This window comes from Lissotriton helveticus, chromosome 1_2 (assembly GCF_964261635.1).
Source record: "Lissotriton helveticus chromosome 1_2, aLisHel1.1, whole genome shotgun sequence".
In the NCBI taxonomy this organism is placed as follows: domain Eukaryota; kingdom Metazoa; phylum Chordata; class Amphibia; order Caudata; family Salamandridae; genus Lissotriton; species Lissotriton helveticus.
This window is the reverse complement of record NC_136058.1, coordinates 218,259,254-218,274,754: the sequence shown is the minus strand read 5'-3', so window position 1 is coordinate 218,274,754 and position 15,501 is coordinate 218,259,254. Positions and strand designations below refer to the sequence as shown.

General features: G+C 38.7%; 1 protein-coding gene across 1 annotated transcript in view; it reads right to left on the bottom strand.

Moving 5' to 3' along the window:
- Window positions 1–15,501, bottom strand: part of TRABD2B (TraB domain containing 2B) — a 628,641-nt gene that overhangs the window by 123,581 nt on the left and 489,559 nt on the right. Inside the window, exon 5 of the mRNA XM_078673472.1 lies at window positions 2,917–3,007. Within this exon, the coding sequence (XP_078529598.1) occupies window positions 2,917–3,007 (91 nt within the window). The remainder of the gene's footprint in view (window positions 1–2,916; window positions 3,008–15,501) is intronic.

The following is a 15,501-nucleotide window of genomic DNA, read 5'->3' as shown; positions in this document are numbered from 1 at the left end:
GATGTAAAGGATGATTCCCATTATCTAGTCACACTAGTCAAGATCAAACGTTATAGCCACCCGCGAAGGAGCGTGGGTTTGATACAGTGACCATGTTTATCATAGCGGAAAGTTTTCCTTCTGACTTAGAAGCTTTTATAGAGAAAAAGTGGTTGTCAACAAGCTGACTGCGGGGCAGTATGCAAGCTGAATCTGAAACAGGGCTCCAAGACAGTGGTTGCAGAAGAGCAGGGTTCTGGTGCAGGCGTCGACAAAGTCACAAAATTCCTGAGCAGGCAAAGTCCAAAGTCTTTGCTCAGGAAATCCCCCTTCATGCAATTTGGGCTCAGGAGTACACTCTGAGACCAGCCAAAGGGCCACCACTTCGTTCTTAGGACTCGCTCCAACAGAGGCCAGCAGTAGGGTCCAAGGCAGGTCCAGTTGGTATTGTTCAACTGGACAATTGCAGAGAAAGGCCCCATGGAAGCTTATTGTGTCCCGATAACGGGAGATCAGCCAACTAACTCTTGGGGTAACTTCTGGAGACCTGGATTCAAATCAAGCAGGTCCAGTTTCTTTCAGATTTCAGAAATTAAGGCAATCCTCTTCTGATCTTCATGGGACCAGAACTGCCCTAAGGAGAGTACTGGGAATGCCACAGTTATGCCCGGAAAAATGTTCCATGTGAAAGCAGGAAACTCCTAGTCACTCCCTAGGTAATGGAGTAAAAGTTCTGAGGGGTTGACCCTACCCACCTTTGCAGCACTCCCTGTCTGCTTTACTGTAAATTATCTCACAGAGCACCCCTCTACCTAAATCAAACATGGCAGAACCTTTCCTCCCTTGGTCGTCAGAGCTCCCTGTGCCCCTCTCCCATTCCCAGAGGAATGCTATGATAATGAGTAAACCCTCCCATGTGGTCATTCCAAACCAGTGCTGGGACAGCTCATCCATTCCAGTGGGTGTGTAGCCAAGCTGAGTAGCAATACAAAAACAAGACACAAGAGAGGCAGATCTATGTGTGAGGTACATGTGCAGAGAGAGGGTAGGCATGCTTTGAAGCTCAGTAAAAGGCTGGGCACTCCCCCCAAGTCATACTGCTCAAGGAAGAAAAACATCTCTCCATGCCCATGTCCTTTATCCATTGTCTGGGAGCAGTCCACATCTCACCACAGGATGCCTACAACAGTCAGGTGACACTGGACAGTGGCAGAAAAGCTCTTTATGGCGTAGGCAGGAACATTACAATTTTCTAAACTTTTATTTTCTAAAAGGTAATACAAAATCTGACTTGATCATTAATTGGATTTCAAATTACTATAAAATTAGTCTTAGAAGTATTCTTCTAGCTGGACCTATATTGAAATTAAGCACTATACGTTTTAATAGTGTAAATTATAATTTCCTATGGGAGAGTCAGCCTTGCCACAGTGAAAAACGACTTTCGAGGTTTTTCACTGTCACAGTATGTAAGACATTAAATTTACATGCCCTACTTTGCTGTGTGGACATTTAGATCCAACCTTAGGGTTCACTTAAATAGGAAAATTTAGACCTGGTAAAAGGGTTGTTTTTTCAGGTGGAAATGGAGGTTTTATAACTGTGCACCCAGGCTGCAGTGGCAGACCTGATGGCGTTTTAGAGTGCTACCTTAGTGGGTGGCACAATATGTGCTGTAACCTACAACTACTTATTAATTTAAAGGCTCTGGGTACAGGTCGTACCATATACTATGGGATTATAAGTACATTAAATTTGACAACTAGTTATAAGCCAATTTTACCAGGTTTAACAGGAAGAGCACAAGCACTTTATCACTAGTTAGCAGGAGTAAAGTGGCCAGACTCCTGGGGCCAACAAAAAAAGGTACAGAAAAAGAAGTAAAATTTCTGGGGAAAATGATGTTCATTTCCAACAGGCTCTAATACAAAGGCATTAACTGTGGCTACACAACACTTATGTACTGACCTATCGTTACTGACATTGGGATTCTACCAATGGGATACTGCTAGATTAACATGGCAACACTGATGTAGTGGCACAGGCATTGATGCTCACGATGGTACACTTACATGGGTATTGAGTGTTGCTGAGATTAACATAGAAAAAGCTGAAATGAACATAGGGACATTAACATTTGAATTATAATGGAGGACATGGACCACGACACCGAAGAAGTGACATAGGGACATTGACACTGGTACATAAGCAGATGGGAAATAGGAACACTGACATTGACACTGGAATCCCGGCAGGGCACTAAATAGACACATAAGCTCTGACACTAACAAGGGAGAAGTGATGAGTCCAGATACACACATGGTGATTACAATTTCTGTTAGTGACTATAGAGCAATTTGCAATTTTCCATGGACATCTGAACATAATCCATATTGTATATTTCGCATTAAACAATTGTAGTCAAACACAATATCAAATATTTCACCCTATTCGGTCTTATAACATCTCATTCAAATATCAGTTTACTCATAAACATGATTCATTTTTTTTTTATTACTAAAAAGAAAATGTATCTACATGACAAATACTGTTATCTAGTAATTCATTATAGTATTTTTTTGTGTGAAGTCTGCCATTCATGGACTATGTTCCCCTCTGAGATACTTATTCACGCGGAGTGGCAAAATTGGTCCATTTACTCAAATGAGACACAGCCATACACTATTACTTGTTCCCATATGTCTATATTACGGGATGCTGTTATCCTAATTGGTGTCATGTATATGGATCATATGTACAACATTAAAGGAGACACAGAAATCCCTATGATGGACAATAATAATTGATTAATACACAGACGCTTTTAATGCTTCATAACACTCATTGAATAAAAACATGAAAAACAAAGCAACAGAAAATCAGTGTAAGGTAATTGGGAGACACAGTAATATTTAGAAAGGTTCAGTGCAAACTTACTTTCGAAATGGCTGCCCTGCTGGTGTGTGCTCCACTTCAAACCCTCCTCGCTTCAGTACATCAATGACAGTGTGGTTACCTAGGAAGTGGCCTAAATTGCAACAAACAAAAACACTACATGAGGTACAACACTGGTGGACATATATGAAAAACAGGTCAATATCAAAAAACTATGAACACATTTTAACCAAAATGGCATAACAGTATCACTGTTCAGGATGTCTCTTGTAAACAAACATGACTAGTAAACCTAACCCATGAATACACTAGGTGTGTCTAAGATCAATGACTAATGAAAAGAGTTAGATCCATATGTAAACAAAAAATATTTTTTTCAACATGTTGTTCGCACAACATTGTCTAATAAAAGGCACCTTCTTACTTAAAATGTTATGAATGCTAAATTATGCTTTTATTAGATATATATCTTCAAGACATTGACATTGTAATGAACCCAATGTAAATACTAATAATATAAATAATGAGGCCTACACACAAACTGCATTTTGTAGAACATTTAATCGTACTACAAGACTATTACTAAAGTACTACAACAAATTATTCTCAAGCCTACTGGAGTCACTCTTCACCTCTCCTGTATTTTTTATTTAGAGATGCTCACACATGCACGTTTACTACTTAGGGGTCGATTACGATGTCAGTCGGAAAGGCTCCGAATGACATTCAGGTCAGCCGAATCTGATATGGAACCAGTCTTTCCGGCCGATCCGGAAAGCCTTCCACGGGTCCCCTCTCTCAGACCATGCACAGCGTGGCAGGCACCATGGGGTGCCCACCAAAGGGTGCACAATTATCCCCACCCACCCGTTTCTTCAATGGGAGCCTGAATATTCGGTCGGAACACAGGCTCCCATTGAAGTCAATGGGAGTCCGACTGAACGATATTAGGAAGCATTGTAATCATTCATCAGGATTCCCCGAACCCGAATCGGTCGGAAACCATTCCGAGACCAATTTGGTCAGAACTAAAAAGATCTAAAACTAAAACATATGTACTATATAATTATAAAACATGTCATTAGCCTTTTTATTTTACAAACATATGTAATATTAATGTTTATTAAAATATAATCGAATCACGTTTAATATTAATGCATAATAAAGAATGTAAAAAAATTATTTAACTTTCAGAAAAACTATTTCTATTTAATTTAATACATTTGATTTAATTACATATTTAATTCTTAATTGAGCTACTAGTACTTTAGGATTGTTTTATTTTGTTTGAAATTTGAAATAAAAGTATACAATTATTTTGCATTAATATACAACATAAACATTTTTTACAGTAGGGAGACTCCACAGTTGAAGTCCCTGTGGTAAAGTCTAGTGAACATTATAAAAATGTTCTTGCTAAACTTTTTTAACACATTTGTAAAATATTTTGATATTTAATACTATTGTAAATGATTGTAAATTAATGTATATATTTATTTGAATTGTAAATAATTAACATAATGAAAGCAATGCCACAGTATTATTAACTTCATTTTGAAATCAATCTTTAAGTAATTCAAATGTGTTACATTAACTAACAATAATTTTGAATTTAGAAAATCCCATCAAAAGAAAAACCAAATATTTTATGTTCATAATGAATAAAACTGGTGTTTAGGTTTAACTAAAATTAAGGAAATTATATGTAGAAAAATAATGTTACATTAATTTATAAATTCAAAAAAGTTGTTAAAATATGTTATAAATAAATAAGTATTTTTTTTATTTTTAGATATCTGTCTAACATTAACTTACATTCATTTATATTCTTAACTGTTGTAAATAATTTAATATAACATGATTTCCAATGGTATTTTATTTTAAGTCCCTCTCTATTATTTTCTATGGGAGTGGGTTGTAGTAATAGTTGTTGGACATGTGTAGTGATAGACTTACTAGTGTTTCTTTTTTGGCAGCAGTAACTTACACTTTAGGGTGGAGACATGTAAGGTTACACAACTGAATATCTTTACACTTATATTTTGTGAATAGCCAGAAGTATTAAAATTACTGAAAAGTGTGAGATTAAATTAAATTGGTAAATTATTCCCAAGTGTAAATTGCATTTGTGAATAGCCCTGAATGTGTACACCACAAATGAAAATCTATAAAAAAAAAAGTTCACAAACAATGTTAACAATACTACTTAACTCGATTGATGTCAGAAGGATACAATGGGTACCTAATTCTATTGATGTCAAAAGGATGGCAGCTAAAGTCTGACTTGCCATGATTGAAACCTGCAATTCGCAGGTTGAACACAAATATGCAGAAGGAAAAAATCAAATGCCTTGTACCAGTGCTATGCATGGAGCATTAACCTATATTTTAAAAATATTGCAAATGTTTTAAAAATCAGTACCTGGCCCACTACAACTTCACATCTGCCCATCATATGTTTAGGTATCATGACAGTTTATTTTTTTACCAGTTTCTTTTTGCTCAAGTTCTTTATCCTAACTAATAGAAATGGGCACATAGTTCACTTTGTAGGTATTTCCACGAGGCAACCTCATCAATGATCAATGTTCTCAGCCCATATTGATTCAGCATTTTTTAGATTTTCAGTTCTCATTCAATGTTTAATATAAACTAATAATTGAGGGACCCTATTGGAGATGTTGCAAAAGGTAAACATGCCACTGTGGGTAACACCACTAAAAAAGGTTAAGGCATACACTTTCATTTTGTTGGTCCTAATAAGGATTAACAACACATAGAAAAACACAAAACAGGATTAGAGAATAAACAATATCAGCAATGCAAGGTGCTGAATCAGTCCAGAATCATGTAGAATAATTATGCAGAAACAATCAATCTTTACAAACGTAAAACAATAAGATCATGTATGTCCTTTATTGAAAACTTGCAATCACAGTGTAGTCTACCACAAAACACCATAAAACATATCAATCCCGTTTTTTAAGTCAGTTTATCATCCAGATATACAAATATTTTGATACCATTAAAAATGCACAGACCAAGCTTCTTGTCTAAAATATCCAAGATTAAAGTAACTTTGAATAAAACAGCACGTTTAGTCAGGGACATATCTGTAGCAGCAGAAGCATGAATAATTTCAGCTATTTTCTGCCCCCCACTCTGGGAGTTGACACTCATTCTACAGTAAAATTCACGATGTTAACACTGAGACTGTTGAATCTCAAGTATCTGATAAAATTGTATGTCAAAATACTGACAACAGAAATATTGATCTGCACATATCTCAACTCCAATAAAACAGCTACCACAATATTGTCAAGGTAAGCATACTATTCTAACCATCCATCGCTTACATTGATGATATAGGGCAAGTTGACTTTGTGAATTTCACAGATATGCAAGCCAATATAAAAAAATAATTATTTTGGTAGGATTTGCTACTCAATAAAAAATTAAGCATCTTTATTTTCAAACGTTCTTAAGTATTTAAAGATGTTGCTGCAGTAAATATAATGGCAATACATTCCCTAAATGTTTGTTAGATATTGGACCAAGTTTGAAAATAATAAATAATAATCATGCTTGGTTTTCGAATGGCTTTTGTTTTTACTGAGAACATGTATATAGTCCTCCAATAAAATGTGAAAATCAAAGAAGCTGTAGGTGTGTTGAATCTAATGTTTATTATAACATTCTTATTCAAGATTCGGTCTTTAAAGGAATCTGACAATCACTGATTATTAATTGAGAGGTTTTGTTTCTGTCTTAGATCATTCCAGAAATTCTGTATTGCATCGATAATATACCTTCTAGTTTCATTGATAAATTAACCTTTAATTTTACATTACTTGGTTTAGTTAACTAATGTTACCGCATATCCACAATTCCATCAGAGCTTTTTCCTAAGAAAATCAAATGGTTTACTTTTTAGTAAACAAATATGATTTTTAGTACCCCTTAGTAATTTAAAATGTAATAAATGTAGTAGGTTCAATAACTTTTCCATTAGTGCATCATCTAATAGTAGGGAAGTATTTTGGAAAGGCAGAGTACTTTCCCATAAGTTTGTATGAGAGATAACCTGATATCATTCATTTATACATTGCTTCAATCCCTAAAATTGCACAACTAGATTCCAACTAGAGTTTACCTTTCTCGTATATTCCCTAAATTCCCATTTTATATACAAATAATAACTAAAATAAAATACAAATAATACACACACGTCAGTTGAAAGCAGTTTATTTTATTTTACACATGAAAATTTGCATTATACGCCAAATTGTGTGTGGATAATTACACACGAGTCACTGTGAGAATTTTAATTTTAAATTTCAAAAAATGATTAACTGTGAAGTCCACAATGCAACAGTGTCCAAAACAATAAATTGCTCTTTTATTTTGTATGTGCATGTGTCTTTCATGAGGATCCTAACTGAAGTTGATTTTTGGAAGAGTTGGTTTAATCACCATGTTTCCTTGAATATTGGAGAAGTGAGTGTAATACCACATGGTAAATGTCTTTCATTTGAAGCAGTCATTAACTAAAAGGATTGTAGGTAGCATCCGTGCATTTTATGTTTTAGGTGCTATACAAAGCACAAACATAGCAAAAAAGCAGGGGCGATCTGAACATGAAGAGTTTGTTACATTTGAGATTAGGAGATACAGCACAGAGTGGGCCAAGAGGTAGACAGAAAGGATGTAAAAGTAAGAGGAGTGATGTTTTCTGGAATGGGCTGTGTGTTGTATCCTGTGTTATACATGTTATTTATGTTGCTGCTTAGTTATGCATCCCTACCTTGCACCGATGCATGACGTCTCGTGCATGTGGAATGTGAAGACGAATGTTCACAAGGGAATGTTTGGAGCGGAGTTGGGAGACGGTTGATGAACAGGCAGGCAGAGGGCGCAGTGAGCAGCAATGGGCTTCTTTGTTCAAACAAACAACAAGTATTTTAGCTCACCTGCTTGTCATTTGTTGTTTCCAATATCACACTGTGCTATTAGAGGGTAGGGAAAAACAAGAAGATGGCTAAATTAACATAAGGTGGATGGGGGGGAGATTGCAAAGGGAAATGTGGTACCTGGGTGCTCAAGGTGAGCTGACACATGTTTTAAATGATAGATCATCAGTATAATTCAACTGCACTGGGATGGAGTTCCACAATCTAGGATTCAACCGGAAGAGGTTCTAACATTAACTCTTCTCCCTGCATGTCCTCTAGCAAGTCTGGTGAAGCTGCTACCACAGGAGTTGTGATAGGTACTGGAAATCATGATAGCCAGACACTGAGTACACCTTGCAGAAAATTGATCCACTATTTAGTATCATGCAGGCAGAGGGAGCCAGAGGAATTCTCTCAAAGTTGGTGTGATTCTGTCATGCTTTCAAATACTTAGGATGAGGCTGGCACAGTGAGCATGCTCTTTAGGGAGGTCATGCATGTTCAGGTATGCCAATTAGCAGGGCATTGAGATAGTAGAGATTCTCTGAAATCTGGCTCTAGTAGAAATGATTTAATTTTCCATAATAGTAATAGTTGGTGATAGGCCGATTTCTTCTTGTGTAAAATGTGGTCTTGAAACCGGAAGATAGTGGTGGATGCGTGTTGCAAAAAGCGACAAGGTTTCATAAACAGTAATTACATTTTGTTTCTACTTTTCATCTTTTCATAGAAATATGTTCAGAGGCAATTCAGACCTAATAATATTAATAATAATAATAATGATAATATCAAAAATAACCACTAACTTTATATAGCACGTTCTAACATTGACTGGTGTGCAGGTGCTGGTAAGTACTACCCGACTCAGTGGCACTCATTTGATCAACTTCAGAAAGATGAAAGGCTCAGTGGGCCTGCCTGGATTCATACCTCTGGCCTTCTGGTTACATACAAACCTTTCAATATATTTATCAGTCAACAGACCTTTTTTAGCTGCTGATATTTCATAGGTTTTAATTATGACAAGATGCTAATCAGCATGGTCAACTATATTGTTAGGTTTATTTCTTTATTTATTTGACATTTTTTAGAGGGCATACCTATCCACACGTGTAGTAAAGTGCTTTGTAGATGCCGTAAGAATATAACATGTAGCATAACATAATATAATAAAGTAGAAGTCTGGAAGGAGGGGAGAAACAATAGGGACAGTTAACTACAGATTAATAATCTTCTAGTTGATCAGAGGTCTTCAAACTATATCATGTTGAAAAGAGTCCGGAGGGTTAGAGCAGTGGCAAGTAGGAGGGAGGGGAAGTGACAAATACAGGGGAAAGTGTAGGCAGGAGACTGTGTGGTCCTGGCAGAAACAATGCAGGAGTCAGCAGTGAGAAGGGGCTCTAGGAACCTGGAGTGAAGAGGAATCAGAAAAGGCCACTCTTTTAGCCCTTATGCTCCAGTACAATACCCACTGTGCAATACAGTTCAATAAGTCCCCCATTTATACACCTTCTATAATCCCCACAAATGGAGTCTCTCCATGCATGTCAGCTTTATGGGGCCCTATGCAAAAACATTTTCTCAAGAAGGCTTTGCATTATAGAGTTTAAAGACTGAGCTTCAGTCTAATGCGATCAGTAATTTAATGAGATAATCTGTGAGCTAGACATGAGAACACACATACCTGAGGTGAATACCATTTTTGCTAAGGAGATTTTTAAAACTTTAGCCTAACTTTCTAAATGCTATTGTTGTTTTTTTATTACTAATTTGTGTTTCTATTATTGCTGTCTTTGTACTGTGTGGTCATTGCGCAATACATCGCCAGAGGAGCTTGGTGGGGGTAAGAACCATCTAACGTGCTCTCCACCATTCTCCATTTATGAACTACATTTTGAAAAAGCAGTAGTCCAATTCTCAGATATGCCAAAAAACTGAAGGAGAAGCTACTTACTTTCTGGATCCTTTACAGGGAGGCTTCTGACCTAGACACAACACACAGCTTGTCCTGCTGGTCATTATGGGTCACTTCAAACAGGAGTGTAACTGGGAAGAGTTCTGCTTTGATACTGCTTGACTTGTCAGCTACCTTTGACATGCTCGACCAAAACATCCTGTTGGACAATGTCGCGTTAGCTGGCTTCAAGGGACAGGTGCTGTCATGGCTGAAATCTTTCCTGACTAACCGCTTGCAGGCAGTACAACTTTCCTCATTCATGGCCAGCTTCTCAATTTTTTTCTCGGTCTCCAGACATTTTTAACATATATGTTGAATCTTTGGTTAAGGAACTCACAGCTAAAGGATGTAAAGTCAGTGCTTAATTTGAGCCAGTGGTTGCAGGCTGGGCCACAGCCACTCATTTGTATGCACAGTCACTTACTTTTCCTCGCCATACTTTGACCCAGAGCACGCTAGAGAAAAATACAAAAGAAGCAAAGGAGGAAGAAGAGGTAGACAGTAAAACAGTGAAAAGGGATAAAGTAATGGTGATAAATAACCTGTAAGAGTTAAACAAAGGGATAGTGTAAGAAGGAGCAGTCAGGTGGAATCTAGCTAAGTAGCCTTGGCATTCAGCAATTCCGACCTTCATTAGCACTGGCTGTAGGCTTCTGAGAAAAACTTTGGGCACTGGCACCTATTATTTTACAAATTTCCCTGGCATTCCAAAATGTAATACATTATGCATAGAATTGAATGGGCATGAACCGCCTAAAGTTCAAAGCAGAAAAAAACCGAAGTGGTGGTCATTGCCAATAAAGTTGCTCAAAGGACAAATATGCTTTGGCCAGTCAGGAATGGTGATTTGCCTATTCCTAAAGATGCTGCTAAGAGATTTGGCGTGATTGTTGATGGTAACTTCTAAAAGAAAGCCTCAAATCTCCTCAGTAACATCAAAGTATATCTTCTTGCTAAGACAGATAAGGAAGCTAGCGCCATATCTGCAAATGCTCTCAAATCTATAATTATGGCATCAATTTTCGAAAGGCTTGATTATTTCAGTTCTTTATGTCTAGGCCTTCTAGTTCAAAGCCATTCATTCAAAGTACTGCAGCCTACCTGAATACAAGGGCCTTGAGAAATTCAGATTGAAATTTAAGTACTTATCCATTTTTTATGGCCTTCCATGGCTAGCCCCATCCACAAAGCTGATTATTATATATGATGTGACACACAGGTTGCACTCAGTATGTGCAAACCTTGTTGGTCCAAGATATGTTTTTCAGTATGCATGCCTGTGTTATGGAACTTTCTTCCACTGTGACTAAAGTTGATTCGATTCGATTCGATTAGCTTTATTCGATTTTGAGATATAAAATCATAAAAGCACATTGCGATATATATACATCATTACATTGTCATTTCATTTCACAGCAAGTTACATTATAGCATAAAATCTTTGAAAGAGATCAGGTCCCAAAATCGAGCATTACAAAGTATATCAAGTCAAAGTCTGGATGATAACGCCCCTCACCCCGGAGCCGTTTCAGACCAACCAAAGGTTACTCTCTTTGAATGGGGGAGAATTGATGCTCTGGGATAAAAGTCAGATAGTCCCCAGGTGTGTATAGGTCCATCTCCTATTTGCGGTTGCCAGGTCTGGAGGTATGGGACAACATTGCTATTTCTAAACTTTATCAAAACCAGATCGCCAGGTGTCTCTTTACGAAGCGGGCCCAGCCAACCCACCCTTCTAACACTTTGTATTCTCCCGTCGATATCAGTAGGCAAGGGTCTGTTCTTTGTTAGCCAGAACAGTGCCTTATTTCTTAGTTCCTGTTGACTTTCAGTTTTCCCAAGTGTGAGTACTGGCACTCCAGAAAGAACGCACACAAACGGGGCAGCCTCCGGTGGTAATTGTATGTGGTTTGATTTTCGTGGCACGTCCCCTGGATTGGAAAATAACTCCTTGGGTGGTATAATTTCTTTATTCTGCCTAGTTTTAAAGGAAGAGCTATGTGCTATTGTAGGTTTGGTGAGCGCTTTCAGGATGGGTGGGGTTGACTTACGTGGGGCTGCTGGTTGCTGTTGGTCAACATTACTTTGAGGAGTTGTTAAAGGCGCTACAGTGTTACATAAGGGCTGTATGTGATTGGAGCCTGCCATACTTTTTAGGAGTAGCGAGTTTGTCTTGGTCGTTTCCTCTATTGCCACGATCCTATCCCCTAGATTGTTCACTTTTTCTATCAGGGGGTATATCAGAGAGTTGATCATGGTTTCTAACTGGGCCAAGAGGGTTGGTGGGTTAGAGGGTGCAGGAACTAACAGTTTCACGGGATCCTTACATATTTCCGGGGAAAGGGTGATAAGCAATGGAGGGCTCAGATTCAATTTTTGCTGTTTTGCTTGACTGCCTATATGTTTATCCACAAGTCGTTTCCTTTTACCAGGAAGGTCCGTGAGGGACATTTTGGGATTCATGTTACCTATAGCAGGTGTACAGAGCGGAATACCCAGGAGACATCCATTAGGTGGGGATAATATGCTGGACGGGGGACTTGTGATGACTGTAGAGCAAATAGAAGCACTACATTGCTCAGTTGTCGACTCGACAGCAGCATACTTAGTTTCGCATAAGCTATTAAGTTCCTCCAGCAGTGATAGGTATGGTAGTGGAGCGACTGACTGTGAGGGGGAGAAATCGCTGATGGAACAGTCTGTAAACTGTCGTCGTTGTTCTATTCCTACTGTTTGTTGGACACTAGGTGGTATTGTCTTGATTAAGTAGTGATCCAACGTCCCCTTAGCCAGGTCCCCAGTCAGGGTAGAGTTTTTTCCGCCCCCCTTGCATGTCATGATGTAAGTAGCACGTATACAGCAACAGGCACCTACAGGGGCAGGAAATGTCTCACAACAGGATGTAGCTAAATATGGTATACCAAGTTCTTTACCTCCTTTAGTAGCACGGCCAGGAGGGGTGGCCTGACCCGACCTCTTCTGGCCTATGATGGCCTTAGATGGTCCCGCCCTTGTCCCGGGCTTCTCCCGGCGTCACCCGCGTGCGTCCCGCGACGCGGAGTGAGCAACTCCAATTAAGTAGCGCCTCCGGGCGCGATGTGGGCGGGAACCAGGAAGTCCTCGCAAAGCTCGCTGGGAGCTGTAGTCCCCGGCCGCGGTGATCTGAAGTGCGGCGGCGGGGTGACCTACAGCGTTAGCCCCCCAGGAGCGTCCTGCCAAAGAGTGAGTATCCGCACCTTGGGCCACTGGGAAAATGCCCCCCGCTCCACCGAGGGAGCAACTCCAATTAAGTAGCGCCTCCGGGCGCGATGTGGGCGGGAACCAGGAAGTCCTCGCAAAGCTCGCTGGGAGCTGTAGTCCCCGGCCGCGGTGATCTGAAGTGCGGCGGCGGGGTGACCTACAGCGTTAGCCCCCCAGGAGCGTCCTGCCAAAGAGTGAGTATCCGCACCTTGGGCCACTGGGACTAAAGTCATAATCTGAACTTTCACCCCTAAAGACCTGACTTTTCATCATGCATATTTGTATTAATAGCAACTGACATGTTGAGAAGCAACAGAAAAACATTGGTGTACATTTGCTATATCAAGTATTCTTAACCTAACACGTTTGTGAATCTTTTTTTTATTCTACACCAGTTTACCCGTTGCTGCGATCTCCGAAGAAAGGCAATTCAAGGAAACTCGTTATGATAACATTCAATTTACATTGTGTCATTTTTATTGAAACTTATTCATTTTAATATGGAAAACATTTCAAAGTGTCGTTTCAATTCTCTTTATTTATTTGAGTGCTTGTGGATACGCAATTTTTTGTTTTTCCGTCTGGTGCCGTACATCAGTATTTGAAAGATTATGATGGCCCTGGGGGGACGATATTTAAAAATATTTTATGCCAGAAACCTTCACGGGAGTGTACTCCACAACTTCCCAAAGTTTCATGGCGATCGGATGAATGGTGTAGTCATGCATAAAGGACAAACAGACAGACATACATTCGTTTTTATATGTATGGATTTAGGATTTTCCAAAATGTAAAAGCTCATATTTCTGGTAATTGCCTGCCCACCTATGAATTGGAATTCATGATTCATGTAGGCTGGTAGGTTGGTGTGGATCTCTTTATAATTTACACATGCTACCCAGAATTCATTTCCAGCTTCAAGAAGGAGGCAAGGGGGATATTTTTTAGACAGGATTGATATGGTATGATATGTTTTCCCCTCCCAAAATGGGCCTCAGCATGGCAAGTGGTGTTTACAAGCACAATAATGGCTTTGGGGAAACCCACTAGTATTCCATTTCCTTCAGTAAAATGTGTGAGAACACTTCCTCTACTGCTTATCTATTTTCAGTACATCATTGAGAACCTATTTTGTGTCAGTCTCTGTGCTACCTTTGAAATGTATTTCAAACAGGATGGAATTAAGAAGATTGTCATTGAAAATATAGGATAAGAGCTGTATATCAATGGCTTTCTCAAATAGAAGATTAGATACTGATCTGAAGCTTGTTAGGAATGTTATTTGCTTTCTTGTGAAAAAATGGACGACAGACACCTTCTTCAGATGAGATGTTAAAAATTGTGAATCGCAAATAGATCTGGAGTGCAGTGACTTAGGGCCATATGTATCAACAAACTATTTTGCATTTCCTAAATAGCGAATTTTAAGGAATTGCTATTTAGGAATTGCAAAATGGTATTATGAAAAAAATCGCTATTTCTTAGCGATTCCTTAATATTCCTCATTTGCGAATTCGCATTTTGCAAATTCGCAATTTAGGAATAATTTCCAATGCATTCCTATGGGCCAGGAGGCCCATAGGAATGATTGCGAAATAATTCTCAAATTGCGAATTCGCAATTTGCTAATCGCAATTTGAGAATTATTTCAAGGGTGCAGGGGTGTTTCAAAGACACCCTGCTGCACCCCTGAAATATACATGTGTGTGCATATGGCGCACATACATGCCCTATGGGCATGTGTGTGCATCACATGTCACCTTAAAAAATGCCAAAATATGCATTTTTTGAAGAATTCGCAAGTTACCATCAACTAAAAGTTGGTTGTAATTTGCGAATTCTTAACCATATTTCGCTAGCCAAAAATGCTACATACATAGCATTTAAGGAATCGCAAAATTGCGATTCCCTAAATGCTATGGCAAAATAAGGAATCGCACAACTTTGCAATTCCTTATTTTGGGAATGTTTCATACATCCCAAAACATGCAAAACGGCCGTTTGCGAGTCGCAAAGGCCGAAATTCTGCGAATTTCGGCCTTTGCGATTCAAAAATGGCTTGATACATATGGCCCTTAGTTCAGAGGCTTATAGACGATCTTAGGAGCAAGAGCATAGATAAAGCAATGGTTTGTACGATGTGATAAACAGAACGTGTTCAAAGAAAGGCACTTACTGGTGTCCCTTTTGATTTCTGAGTTTAATGCAAATTGTGATTTTCTGGAATGTTCTAAGAGTTGGTTGTGGAGTATGTGTATTTTCTGTGTAAAAGAAGTGAACAATATTCTTGACAATATCTGGAGAGCCAAGAATTTGCGTAAGTGAATTTGGGTTACTTAATGTTCTGGAAGACAGCCTAAGCTTTATGTGGCTTATCTTGAAGCAATTCATTCTGGCACATTTACATTTTTTGCAAATTTCTATTTTCTTTGAAGTCATGGTGTCACTCTGTTGGTTTTATCTGTCTCCAAATCTTTT